Genomic DNA, 12,969 nt, shown 5'->3' on the forward strand with positions numbered 1-12,969 from the left:
CTGTTAGGCACTTTTCAGATGTCCCTCAGTGGAGTTATATTTCACCTTTTTGAGTAAGTTTGTTGCAAAAACAATAGATGATGTTTTGTGTTTATTAACAAATAATTTGTGAAGTAAAATCATCCCAGCTCTTCTCAGGGCTGTAGTTGTTTCCTGTTTGGTTCTGCTGTTTTTTAGGTTAATACTCTTATGTTTAGTGATTTTTTTTAAAAATAAAAAGTATAAGTGGGGTTTTACATTTGAAAAGTGATGGCCCCCCTGGAAACCCTTAGAGATGGTCTTGTCATTTCCTTGCCTGAAATGTTTATCTAATACTCTGTGTGGCATGTCTTTTCTGGTAAAGCAAAGCTGGCAGTTTTTTTTTTTTTTTTTTTAATTGAGCTCTGTCTGCTTATTCAGATAATCATCTGGGGTTTGGTGTCAAATAAGTCTATAATCCCAGCTATTTGGGAGACTGAAGCAGGAGGATTGCAAGTTTGAGGCCAACCTGGGCAATTTAGCAAACTTTGTCTCAAAAATAATAAAAAGGATTGGGGATGTAGCTCAGTGTTAGAGTGCTTACTTAGTAAGTGTGAAAAAAAATTTTCCTCTCAAGTTCAACATTATGCAAGGAGAACAGTAAACTAATCTGTGTGTGTATAAAAAATTAATTATGGTTAAGATATGAAAAAAAGTAACATACCTGGGGAATGCTTTGTTTAACTCATAGCTTACATCAAAATACATACAAATAAATTAATGAGTTAATGGGTACTAAACTTACAGACTTCATGAGCTTATCTCCTTTTATCACTTCAGGGAAGGTAATAATTATCTCTGAGCCTCTTCCTTATCTGTTAAGTGGGGATCCAGTACCTATGTAACAGAGACATGTGAGCATTAAATGTTACATTTGTCGGTTACTCGATATGTATAGGTTAAATTAGAATGTTCATCTAAATTTAGGGTATTTTTAGGTTTGGAAAGGATGTGTCCTAAAATTGCATTGTAACTTAAATTAAGAATGATGACTGGGAATGATCATTATTTTTTGCAATGATATCTATCTATACTGATGAATTTTTCATCCCTTTCAAAGAGCCCTTTGCCCACAGTTTTTTAAAAAAAACTATTACTATTATTTTATTTTTTGCAGGTTTGCATGCATCCCCACAATGTTTTGTCTGATGTGGTGAACTATACCCTGTGGTTAATGGAGTGTTCTCATGCCTCAGGATGCTGCCATGCAACCATGTTTTTCTCCATTTGCTTCTCATTCCGGGCTGTGTTGGAACTTTTTGACCGCTATGATGGTCTTCGTCGTCTGGTGAACTTGGTAAGGTTTTTTTGTAGCCCTCTCTTGGCAGGAATGCAGGGATCCTGCTTGTTTGGGCTACTTTTTTAATAGCATCCCATTGAAGAGCAGAAACTTTTGATTGGAGGAGTTTTGTTATCATTCTTTGTGTAAATTCTTTTTTCCTTCTTTTGTGGTACTGAGGATTGAACCCAGAACCTCAAGCATGCTAGAAGGTGGGTGCTGGAGATTGAACCCAGGACCTCACATAGGTTCTGACACTGAACAACACCCCCAACCCCATTCCCTTACTCTTTAATGGTTGGAGGATGCTTGTAGACTGGCTTTGGATGCAGTAATATTATGTCAATCTTGATCTTTCTAAAAGCAAAAACTTTATGCCTATATATCTTTTAACATAATTAAAAGCTGTGTAATTTTTTGATGTGGGTTTAATGTTTTGCTTTCACTTGGCTACTCTTAGCCTATTGTATACATAGATACACTTTGATATTTGTATCAAAAAATTTGATATTAATCTTTTAGAGCATAAAAGTTTACCAAAATATTTTTCATTTTTGTTAACTCTTTTACATTTCTTGCCTGTTCTTTCCCCTTCTTCTGCCCCAATTTTTTATGTTTATTAATAGATTAGTACTTTGGAAATTCTAAATTTGGAAGATCAGGGTGCACTGCTGAGTGATGATGAAATATTTGCTAGCCGTCAAACTGGGAAACATACCTGCATGGCCTTGCGCAAATATTTTGAGGCTCACCTGGCCATTAAATTGGAACAAGTGAAACAGTCACTTCAGAGGACCGAGGGTGGCATTCTTGTTCACCCTCAACCCCCATACAAGGTAAGAGGATATATTTTGTTTTTGTGGTGTTGGGGATTGAATCCAGGACCTTGCATATATGAGGTAAACTGAGTTACACCCCCGTCCAAGGATGTAGTCTTTAAAGGTTAGTCTTGTTCACACTCTCTGTAGCATCACCAGCCTGAAACTCACATTCAGATCAGTGGAGTCTCTGCAAGATATACTTTGTTGGATTTTACTTTCTCTGTATGGAAGTAGAACAATCAAAAGCATATATACTAGGTGAATTTCAAGGGCTTATTTTGCTCCCAGCTGTGAAGTCATTACTTTTCTGGGATACTAAAACTAAAGGATGAACTTAAATGTGTGCTAAAGAACTCACAATATTTTTTACTGATTTTTTTTTTTTTTTTTTTTTTTTTGGCACTGGGGATTGAACCAGGGTCTTGAGCATGCTAGACAAGTGCTGTACTACTGAGGTATATCCCCAGCCCTTTAAAGAGCTTTCTTTTATGAAAAGTACTAGACATCCTGCCTCCTATGCAGAATTTTTTTTTTCAGAAAGAGTACATCTATATATCCACTTCTCTATCATTTTGGAATTTATTTGATATGATTTTGGGACCTAGGTCAGTATTTGCATGTTTTAAAAATCAAAACAGATTGAAAAGTATCAATTGCCTGGTGCTTCTTCATCATTTTTTTTTTTTTTTTTTGGTACTGGGGATTGAACCCAGGGGCCCTTTGCTGCTTTTTATTTTGAGATGGGCTCTTGCTAAGATGCTGAGGATTTTGCTAAGTTGCTGAGGCTGACTTCAAACTTGTGATCTTCCTATCTCAGCCTCTTGAGTCACTGGGATTATAGGGATTATTACTTCTCTTAAGCTGTGAAACATATGTACAAAGGAATCTTTTGTTATTTTTATTGGGAAAATGTGAGTCTATAGTTATAAATAAATGTTATATAATCATTGTTCACATATTAGCTACTCACTTAAGAATTGTGGTATTGGGAAGTTATTAAAATCTGTTGGCCACTGAACTGTGCTTCAGAAGATGGCAGGCAGATGATAGAGTGTATATAAAAATAACATATATCTCTCCTTATAGGCATGTTCATATACTCATGAACAGATTGTGGAAATGATGGAGTTTTTGATAGAATATGGCCCAGCCCAGCTATATTGGGAACCAGCAGAAGTCTTCCTTAAACTTTCTTGTGTGCAACTCTTGTTACAGCTTATTTCTATTGCCTGCAATTGGAAGACCTATTATGCAAGGTGGGACCAGAGAAAAGTTTCAAATGAAATTTCATCCTGCTTTTGCTTTTGCTAAAGTTGATGTTGGTTTGGTTTGCACATGGTATATACTTAACAAATGTTTATTAAACTGAATTGAGATTTTAGACTTGAATTTGAAAAATGAGATTAAGCACAAAAATGTTACTTTTAATTTATAGAGTGCTTGTTGCTATATATGTTCTTGGTGATTGTAAACATTACACAGTAGACAAGGATCAACATCTGTACTCTTCGAGAAGTTACATAATTTACATATCTTAACTTAGAGCTGGGTTTAAAGTCCTTTCTTGGAGCTGGAGTTCTTATTTTTTGGTACTTTAAATATCTTTAGCTTGACAGTCATCTATTGTTTATCTTACTTTCACATAGAACTGTCTTTTTGCTTGTTGGATTCAATACACTGAATGATTTTCACAATTCTGTGAAATTAGAGGTAATCAGGCAGAGTAGAGTGAATCTCAGAAGAGGGCAACTGATACCATCAGGAGGTTGGGTGGTTCAGTTTGAGAATGATGTAAAAATAATTAAAACTATTTTGGAAAAGATTGGGGTTTGAGGAGAATTGTAAGGAAGTTTGTAGATAGCATTTTTTGACCATCATTTCCCTGTCTACCCATTAATGAAGAGACAAGTGGGGCTTAGGGGAAATATAACTTGCTTGCTAAATACTAAGTCTAGTGGGGTACTTTTGGAGCAGTCTTTTTCTAACTTCCTGGCCTAAGGACCCCTTGACCATATTCAAAATAATAAGGAACTCTTGAAGAACTTTTGTTTTTGTGTTATGTCTATCAGTGTCTACTGTATTAGATCTATATGTGTGTGTGTGTGTGTGTGTGTGTGTGTTTATATGTATATATGTATATTTATATATAATTTTTTAAAAGTAATTATGCTTTCCTTTTTAAAAGATTTTTTAAAATTTGTAGGTGGACATAATACCTTTATTTTATTTATTTATTTTTATGTGGTGCTGAGGATTGAATCCAGTGCCTCCCACAGGCTAGGCAAGCACTGTACCACTAAACCACAACCCCAGTCCCTACTGTATTAGATGTTAAAACAGAAAATGTAAAACTATTTGTGGATTTGCTTTAAAGTAATGTGAACCCATTGAATTTTAGCATTTTTTATGAAAAGTTTCTAAAATTAAACCAGATGATATTAGCAAAGCTTTAAAAAAAGGTCTGGCTTAATATTTCACACCTGCTTCTTTATTCAGTCTTGTAACATCACACATCACATAGTCTTTGGATGACTATTTTATATATTTGTGAGAGAATGCTAGTGAGAAAGGAAAATAACATCTTAACATTATTATGAAAATAGCTCGACTTAATGGGACCTTTGGATCTTCTAAATCATCCTAGGATTCACCTGATTGCAGCTTGGGAAATAAGAGTGTGTGTGTTTGCGTGCGTGCATGTGTGTATGTATGTATGTGTGTGTGTGTGTGTGTGTGTGTATATATACATATACATGCATATGTTTTTTGTTTTTTTTTTTTTTTTTTTTGTAAAGCAGTGCTGGTGGGATTAGGGGTGTGGCTCAGTGGTAGAGCACTTGCCTAGCATGTGTGAGCCACTGGGTTCAATTCTCAGCACCACATATAAATAAATGAGTAAAATAAAAGCAGTGCTGGTGATCATACCCAGGACCTTGAGCATGTTAGGCAAATGCTGTACCACTGAGCTATATCCTGAGCCCTGAGAGCTTCTGTTTTGTAGTATTAGAAATAGGTAGGGGCTGGGGAGATAGCTCAGCTGATAGAGTGCTTGCCTTGCAAGCACAGGGCCCTGAGTTCAATCCCCAGTACCGCAAAAAAAAAAAAAAAAAAAAAAAAAAAAAAGAAATAGGGAGGTTAATATATTTACATGGAGAATTGCTTAAAAGATAATGAAAGCTCACTGAGCATGGTGGTACACACCTGTAATTCCAGTGACTTGGGAGGCTGAGGCAGGATGATCACAAATTTGAGACATGGTGAGGCCCCTAGCAACTTAGTGAGATCCTGTCTCAAAATCAGAATAAAAAGGGCTAGGGATGTGGCTCAGTGATGAAGTGCCCCTAGGTCTAATCCCTAGCACTTAAAAAAACAAAAACCAAAAAACAAAAACCCAAAAAGATGATTAGTCAGATGAGGTAGTAGTACATGTTGTTTTGACTACTAAATTCATATTTGCATTAGTGAAAAAATACGTCACTGATTTAAAAAGCTTATACAGAGGCTGGGAGTATTGTTGAGTGGTAGAGCACTTGCCTCGCATGCCCTGGGTTTGATCCTTAGCTGCAGAAAGAAAGACTTATTTATTTTTTTACTTGTGATACTAGAGAGTGAACTCAGGGCCTTGTGCTTGTTAGGTGAGTGCTCTAGCACTGAGCTGCAACTCCAGCTGAAAAGTTTATTTTTTAAAAATAAAATTAATAGGCCGGCATGGTGGGGCACACCTGTAATCTCAATGCCTCAGGAGGCTGAGGCAGGAGGATCTCGAGTTGAGAGCCAGCCTCAGCAACTTAGGGAGACCCTGAGCAACTCAGTGAGACCCTGTCTCTAAAATAAAATATAAAAAGGGCTTGGGATGTGGCTCAGTGGTTAAGTGCCCCAGGTTCAATCCTTGGTACCAAAATAAATAAATAAATAAAAAATAATAAAGTAAATGCTTGCTTTGACTTTACAATGTACAAGACCTTATGAAAAGTAAATTACTTTTAATCATTAATTTCCTCTTTTTTCATTATATTTATACATAATTAAGATTATTATATTTAGTCACATTCATCTTTTTCTGTAAAGTATCTCAAACACAAAAAGGATAGCGTCATCTCTAACATCTGTTGTGTACTCATCTTCAACCAAAATTAGCATGTTGCATTTGCTTTATCCTCAGTTTCTTTTTCTACCTCCCTAAAGAGACCAATTTTCTGAATTCTTTCCATTCATGTTCTTTATACTTTACATGTCTGCTTGTCCATAAATAATGTAGTACTGCTTTGTGTGTTTTTAAATTATATGAATGTTTTCCTATTATGCACCTTTTGAAATTACAAACCCTTATTTTTGTAAAGTTTACACGTTAATATTTATTTAAACTGCTATATTCCTAAATAACAGTTTGTTTCTGTTTGCATTTAGTGTCATTTAGTAAATACGTGGTACCATGAACTTCCTTTTGGAGTCTTGAGGATATGTATAGAACCTGGGTTGTGGGATGTCTGCATTTTTACCTTAGTTGGGTATTTCCTAATGTTGTAAAATGACCTTAATGCTTTCTTCTACCAGTAGCATAGGGGAACTTGGCGCTGTTGGATTTTTAATTTTGTATCTTAAATTATTTTGTTTCATTATTGTGTATTTTGAGCCTTTTCTTTGTCTGTCCAGTACAGTGGTTTGAAAATGATTGTTATTGACTGCAGGGTAGCTTATCATGTTTTTGAATTCTGTAGCATTTCAGATTTTTGATTTTTGGATTAGGAATGCTCAACTGGTAATGTCTATGCTAATATTCCAAAATTCAGAAAACACTAAAATCTGAAACACTTATGGTCTCAAGCATTTTGGATAAGGGATACTCAGCCTGTACATAAATACTTCTTTGTATTTAAGGTTGTCTTAGGACAGATTGCTAGAGGTACAATTCTTGGGCTAAAGGTTATGATTGCTTCTAGAGTGTCCTGTGTATCTTCACCAGCATCAGGGATAATGGTGATTATTTTTGGTTCCGAGGATCTAACCTAGGGCCTCAAGTGCTCTACATGATATCTGAACTGTATCCCCAGCCCTTCTTAATTTTTATTTTGAGACAGGGTCTTCCTAAGTTGCTTTGGCTGTCTTCAAACTTGGAATCATTCTGCCTCCTGAGTAGGTGGAATTACAGTCATGCACCACCATGCCTGGCTAATTCTATGTTTTTAATTGTACGACTTTGATAGGTGAAATATTCATCCCTGTAGTTTTTGGAAATAATGTCATGGTGACATAACTCTCTTGATGCTACTAGCGATAGAGTCTATAGTGGTGATCATAATCTGTTGTTTTTCTCTTTTAAATTGTAGTTTCTTGTGGCTATGTCATAGTTTCCCTTCCACTAATTATTCTTCCTGTCCAGGAATGACACTGTGCGCTTTGCTTTGGATGTCCTGGCTATTCTCACTGTGGTGCCAAAGATTCAGCTCCAGTTGGCAGAATCAGTGGATGTATTGGATGAAGCTGGTTCTACCATCTCCACTGTAGGTAGGTTGCCATTTTTGTTGTTGCTTTATGTGAATTTGTTATCCTTTTCTGGTTGTGGTTACTTACCTAATATTGGGATATTAGAACAGAAGGTAATAGAGGAGGGTTCATAGTTTTTCTCTCATAAATAACACCATACAGTTTCACATAAGGGAGTCATGCTAGTAATAGTAAACTCAGGGTTTGTGAGTGGTTCAGGCATTTCTGATATAATGGTGGGTGTGCATATCTGAACCCCTTACACTGCAGAGTTTTGCTTTAAAAATGAGGTTTATGGTGTAATGGTTGTGGCCAGTAGTAAAAGACTGTTTTCTAACTGTTTTGTAAGAGCAGCTTTGTAACCTGAACACTAAAAATAATCTAATAGATGGGCAACTCAAAGTGGTTGGCAACCATACACACACACACACACATAAAGGGAAAATAACTTTTATTTGAAGATACTCTTTAAGAGCAGGTTTATGAGGGTGCTGCTGAGGTGAGCAAGAGAGTTAATGTTATTGACTCTGGTTCCTGGAGTACACCACTCTGGGGAGGGGCACTTGTTTTTATTTTTAATTTTTAAAAAAATCTTAAATTTTTTATTAATTAATTAATTTTTTTGCTTTAATGATGTGTCCCTGACAAGTGTGTTAAAAGCAGATGTTGTACCATCACTCTGGGAAAAAGCCTAAGGTTCAGACACTTGTTTTTATTTATTTATTTTATTTTTATTTTTTGTGGTATTGTGGGGATTGTATCTGAGCTACATCCCCAACCCTTTTTTAATTTTTAATTTTGAAACTGAGTCTCATTAAGTTTCTGATGCTGGTCTTGATGCTTCAGCTTCGTAGTTGCTGAGATTATAGATATAATGCCACTATGCCTAGCCCTGGGTAATTTTCTTAATACGTAGTGGAAGAGGTTCTTGCTGCCATGGTACCAGCTGAACTGAGGACTTTTCCTTTCCTGTAGAAGGTTTTAATTTATTCTCACTATTTTGTTCCCCTTACATAGGAAAAATTGCACATGAACCTTGGTGACTTACACATAATTCTGACATCATTCCCTTATTTAATAACTACATACGAGGTATTACATTATAAAATTACATCGTAATAAACTGGGCATGGTGCCATACCTGCAATCCCAGTAACTTGGAAGAGTGAGGCAGGAGGATTGCAATATTGAGACTAGCTTTGGCAATTTAATTACATCCTATCTCAAAAAATTTGAAGCAGTGGGGAAATTAAAAAAAAAAAAAAAAAAAAGAAATGGATATGTAGCTCAGTGGTAGAGTACCCCTGGGTTTAATCCCCAGTATCACAAAAACAAAAGCAAAAAACATTATAGTAGAACTGATTATATTTTAAACCAATAATTAGAACTCAAAAAAAAATTTTAAATTTATTTTTATTGTAAACAAATGGGATACATGTTGTTTCTGTTTGTACATGGAGTAATGGCATACCATTTGTGTAATCATACATTACATAGGGTAATGATGTTTGATTCATTCTGTTATTTTTTTCCTCCCACCCCACCCCTCCCACCCCTCTTTTCCCTCTATACAGTCCCTCCTTCCTCCATTCTTGCCCCCCTCCCACCCCCCATTATGTGTCATCATCCATTTACCAGCTAGATCATTCGTCCTTTGGTTTTTTGAGATTGACTTATCTCACTTAGCATGATATTCTCCAATTTCATCCATTTGCCTGCAAATGCCATAATTTTATTATTCTTTATAGTTGAGTAATATTCCATTGTATATATACACACCACAGTTTCTTTATCTGTTCATAAATTGAAGGGCATCTAGGTTGGTTCCACAATCTGGATATTATGAATTGAGAAGCTATGAACATTGATGTGGCTGTATCTCTGTAGTATGCTGATTTTAAGTCCTTTGGGTATAGGCCGAGGAGTGGGATAGCTGGGTCAAATGGTGGTTCCATTCCAAGTTTCCTAAGGAATCTCCACACTGCTTTCCAGAGTGGCTGCACTAATTTGCAACCCCACCAGCAATGTATGAGTGTACCTTTTTCCCCACATCCTCGCCAACACCTCTTGTTTCTTGTGTTCTTGGTAGTCGCCATTCTAATTGGGGTGAGATGGAATCTTAGAGTAGTTTTGATTTGCATTTCTCTTATTACTAAAGATGGTGAACATTTTTTCATATGTTTGTTGATTGCTTGTAGATCTTCTTCTGTAAAGCATCTGTTCATATCCTTAGCCCATTTGTTGATTGAGTTATTTGTATTCTTGGTGTAGAGTTTTTTGAGTTTTTTATATATTCTGGAAATTAGTGCTCTATCTGAAGTATGAGTGGCAAAGATTTTCTCCCACTCTGTAGGCTCTCTCTTCGCATTGCTGATAGTTTCCTTTGCTCAGAGAAAGCTATTTAGTTTGAATCTGTTCCAGTAATTGATTCTTGCTTTTATTTCTTGTGCTATGGGAGTCCTGTTAAGGAAGTATGATCCTAAGGCAACAAGTTGAAGATTTGGACCTACTTTTTCTTCTATAAGATGCAGGGTCTCTGGTCTGATTTCAAGGTCCTTGATCTATTTTGAGTTGATTTTTGTGCAGGGTGAGAGAGAGGGGTTTAGTTTCATTCTGTTGCATATGGATTTCCAGTTTTCCCAGCACCATTTGTTGAACAGGCTGTCTTTTCTCCATTGCATATTTTTGGCACCTTTGTCTAGTATGAGAAAATTGTATTTATTTGGGTTTGTGTCCGTGTCCTCTATTCTGTACCATTGATCTACCTGTCTATTTTGGTGCCAATACCATGCCGTTTTTGTTACTGTTGCTGTGTAGTAGAGGTGAAGTTCTGGTATTGCGATACCCCCTGTTTCATTCTTCCTGCTAAGGATTGCTTTAGCTATTCTGGGTTTCTTATTCTTCCAGATAAATTTCATGATTGCTTGCTCTGTTTCTGTAAGGTACATCATTGGGATTTTAATTGGAATTGCATTGAATCTGTATAGCACTTTTGGTAGTATGGCCATTTTGACAATATTAATTCTGCCTATCCAAGAACATGGGAGATCTTTCCATCATCTAAGGTCTTCCTCAATTTCTTTCTTCAGTGTTTTGTAGTTTTCATTGTAGAGATCTTTTACCTCTTTGGTTAGATTGATTCCCAAGTATTTTATTTTTTTTGAGGCTATTGCAAATGGAGTTTATTTCCTCATTTCCCTTTCGGATGTTTCATCGCTTGCGTATAAAAAAGCTTTAGATTTATGCGTGTTATAGCCTGCTATTTTGGTGAATTCATTGATGAGGTCTAGAAGTTTTCTGGAGGAATTTTTTAGATCCTCTAAATATAGAATCATATCATCAGCAAATAGTGACAGCTTAAGTTCCTCTTTTCCTATTCGTATCCCTTTAATTTCTTTAGTCTGCCTAATTGCTCTGGCTAGAGTTTCGAGGACAGTGTTGAATAGAAGTGGTGAAAGAGGACATACCTGTCTTGTTCCGGTTTTTAAAGGGAATGGTTTCCGTTTTTCTCCATTAAGAATGATATTGGCCATGGGCTTAGCATAAATAGCCTTTACAATGTTCAGGTATGTTCCTACTATCCCTTTTTTTTCTAGTGTTTTGAGCATGAAGGGGTGTTATATTTTGTCGAACGCTTTTTCTGTGTTAATGGAAATAACCATATGATTCTTATCCTTAAGTCTATTGACATGGTGGATTATGTTTATTGATTTACGGATGTTAAACCATCCTTGCATTCCAGGGATGAACCCCACTTGATCATGATGCACGATTTTCTTAATAAGTTTTTGGATATGGTTTGCCAATATTTTGTTAAGAATCTTTGCATCTATATTCATCAAGGATATTGGTCTAAAATTTTCTTTCCTTGATGTGTCTTTTCCTGGTTTGGGTATGAGGGTGATATTAGCTTCATAGAATGAGTTTGGTAGGGTACCCTCCTTTTCTATTTCCTGGAATACTTTGAGAAGTATTGGAATGAATTCTTCTTTGAAGGTCTTGTAGAACTTGGCTGAGAATCCATCTGGTCCTGGGCTTCTCTTGGATGGTAGGTTTTTAATGGCTTCTTCTGTTTCATTGCTTGATATTGATCTGTTTAAATTGTGTATGTCCTCCTGGTTCAGTTTGGGAGGAGCATATGTCTCTAGAAATTTGTCAGTGTCTTCGGTAGTTTCTATTTTGTTGGAATACAGATTTCCAAAGTAGCTTCTCATTATGTTCTGTATCTCAGTGGTGTCTGTCGTGTTGTTTCCTTTTTCATCATGAATTTTAGTAATTTGAGTTTTCTCTCTCCTTCTCTTTGTTAGTGTGGCTAAGAGTTTGTCTATTTTGTTTACTTTCTCAAAGAACCAACTTTTTGTTTTGTCAATTTTTGAATAGTTTGTGTCAATATCATTGATTTCAGCTCTGATTTGAATTATTTCCTGTCTTCTACTACTTTTGCTGTTATTCTGTTCTTCTTTTTCTAGGACTTTGAGCTGTAATGTTAGGTCACTTAGTTGTTGACTTTTCATACTTTTCTGGAATGCACTCCATGCAATGAATTTTACTCTTAGTACCGCTTTCATAGTGACCCAGAGATTTTGATATGTTGTATCATTGTTCTCATTGACCTCTAAGAATTTTTTTTATCTCCTCCCTGATGTTTTCTGTTATCCATGTTTCATTCAATAGCATATTATTTAGTCTCCAGGTGTTGGAGTAATTTCTGTTTTTTATTTTGTCATTGATTTCTACTCTCAGTCCATTATGATCTGATAGAACACAAGGTAGTATCTCAATTTTTTTGCGTTTCCTAAAGGCTGCTTTGTGGCATAACATGTGGTCTATTTTCGAGAAGGTTCCATGTGCTGCTGAGAAGAAAGTGAATCCGCTCGTTGATGGATGGGATATTCTATATATGTCAATTAAGTCTAGGTTATTGATTGTGTTATTGAGTTCTATGGTTTCTTTGGTTGGTTTTTGTTTGGAAGATCTATCTAGTGGTGACAGCGGTGTGTTAAAGTCACCCAGAATTATTGTGTTGTGGTCTGTTTGATTTCTGAAATTGAGAAGGGTTTGTTTGATGTATAGGGAATGCACCATTGTTTGGGGAATAAATATTTACGATCATTATGTCTTCCTGATTTATGGTCCCCGTAAACAGTATGAAATGTCCTTCTTTATCCCTTCTGACTAACTTTGGCTTGAAGTCCATTTTATCTGATATAAGGATGGAAACCCCCGCTTTTTTACTGAGTCCATGTGCGTGGTAGGTTTTTTCCCATCCTTTCACCTTTAGTCTGTGGATGTCTTTTTCTATGAGATGAGTCTCTTGCAGGCAGCACATTGTTGGGTCTTTCTTTTTAATCCATTCTGCCCATCTAT

The 12,969-nt window shown here is 36.0% G+C and overlaps 1 protein-coding gene across 2 annotated transcripts in view; it reads left to right on the forward strand.

The window, feature by feature from the left end:
* Dcaf1 (DDB1 and CUL4 associated factor 1) overlaps positions 1-12,969 on the forward strand; it is a 75,597-nt gene that overhangs the window by 36,604 nt on the left and 26,024 nt on the right. For both annotated transcript variants that reach the window (XM_047563112.1, XM_047563113.1), the window contains 4 exons: positions 1,136-1,315; positions 1,924-2,133; positions 3,205-3,374; positions 7,499-7,623. In XM_047563112.1, the coding sequence (XP_047419068.1) occupies positions 1,136-1,315; positions 1,924-2,133; positions 3,205-3,374; positions 7,499-7,623 (685 nt within the window). The remainder of the gene's footprint in view (positions 1-1,135; positions 1,316-1,923; positions 2,134-3,204; positions 3,375-7,498; positions 7,624-12,969) is intronic.

The sequence above is a fragment of the Sciurus carolinensis genome, chromosome 9, assembly GCF_902686445.1.
Source record: "Sciurus carolinensis chromosome 9, mSciCar1.2, whole genome shotgun sequence".
Lineage (NCBI taxonomy): Eukaryota > Metazoa > Chordata > Mammalia > Rodentia > Sciuridae > Sciurus > Sciurus carolinensis.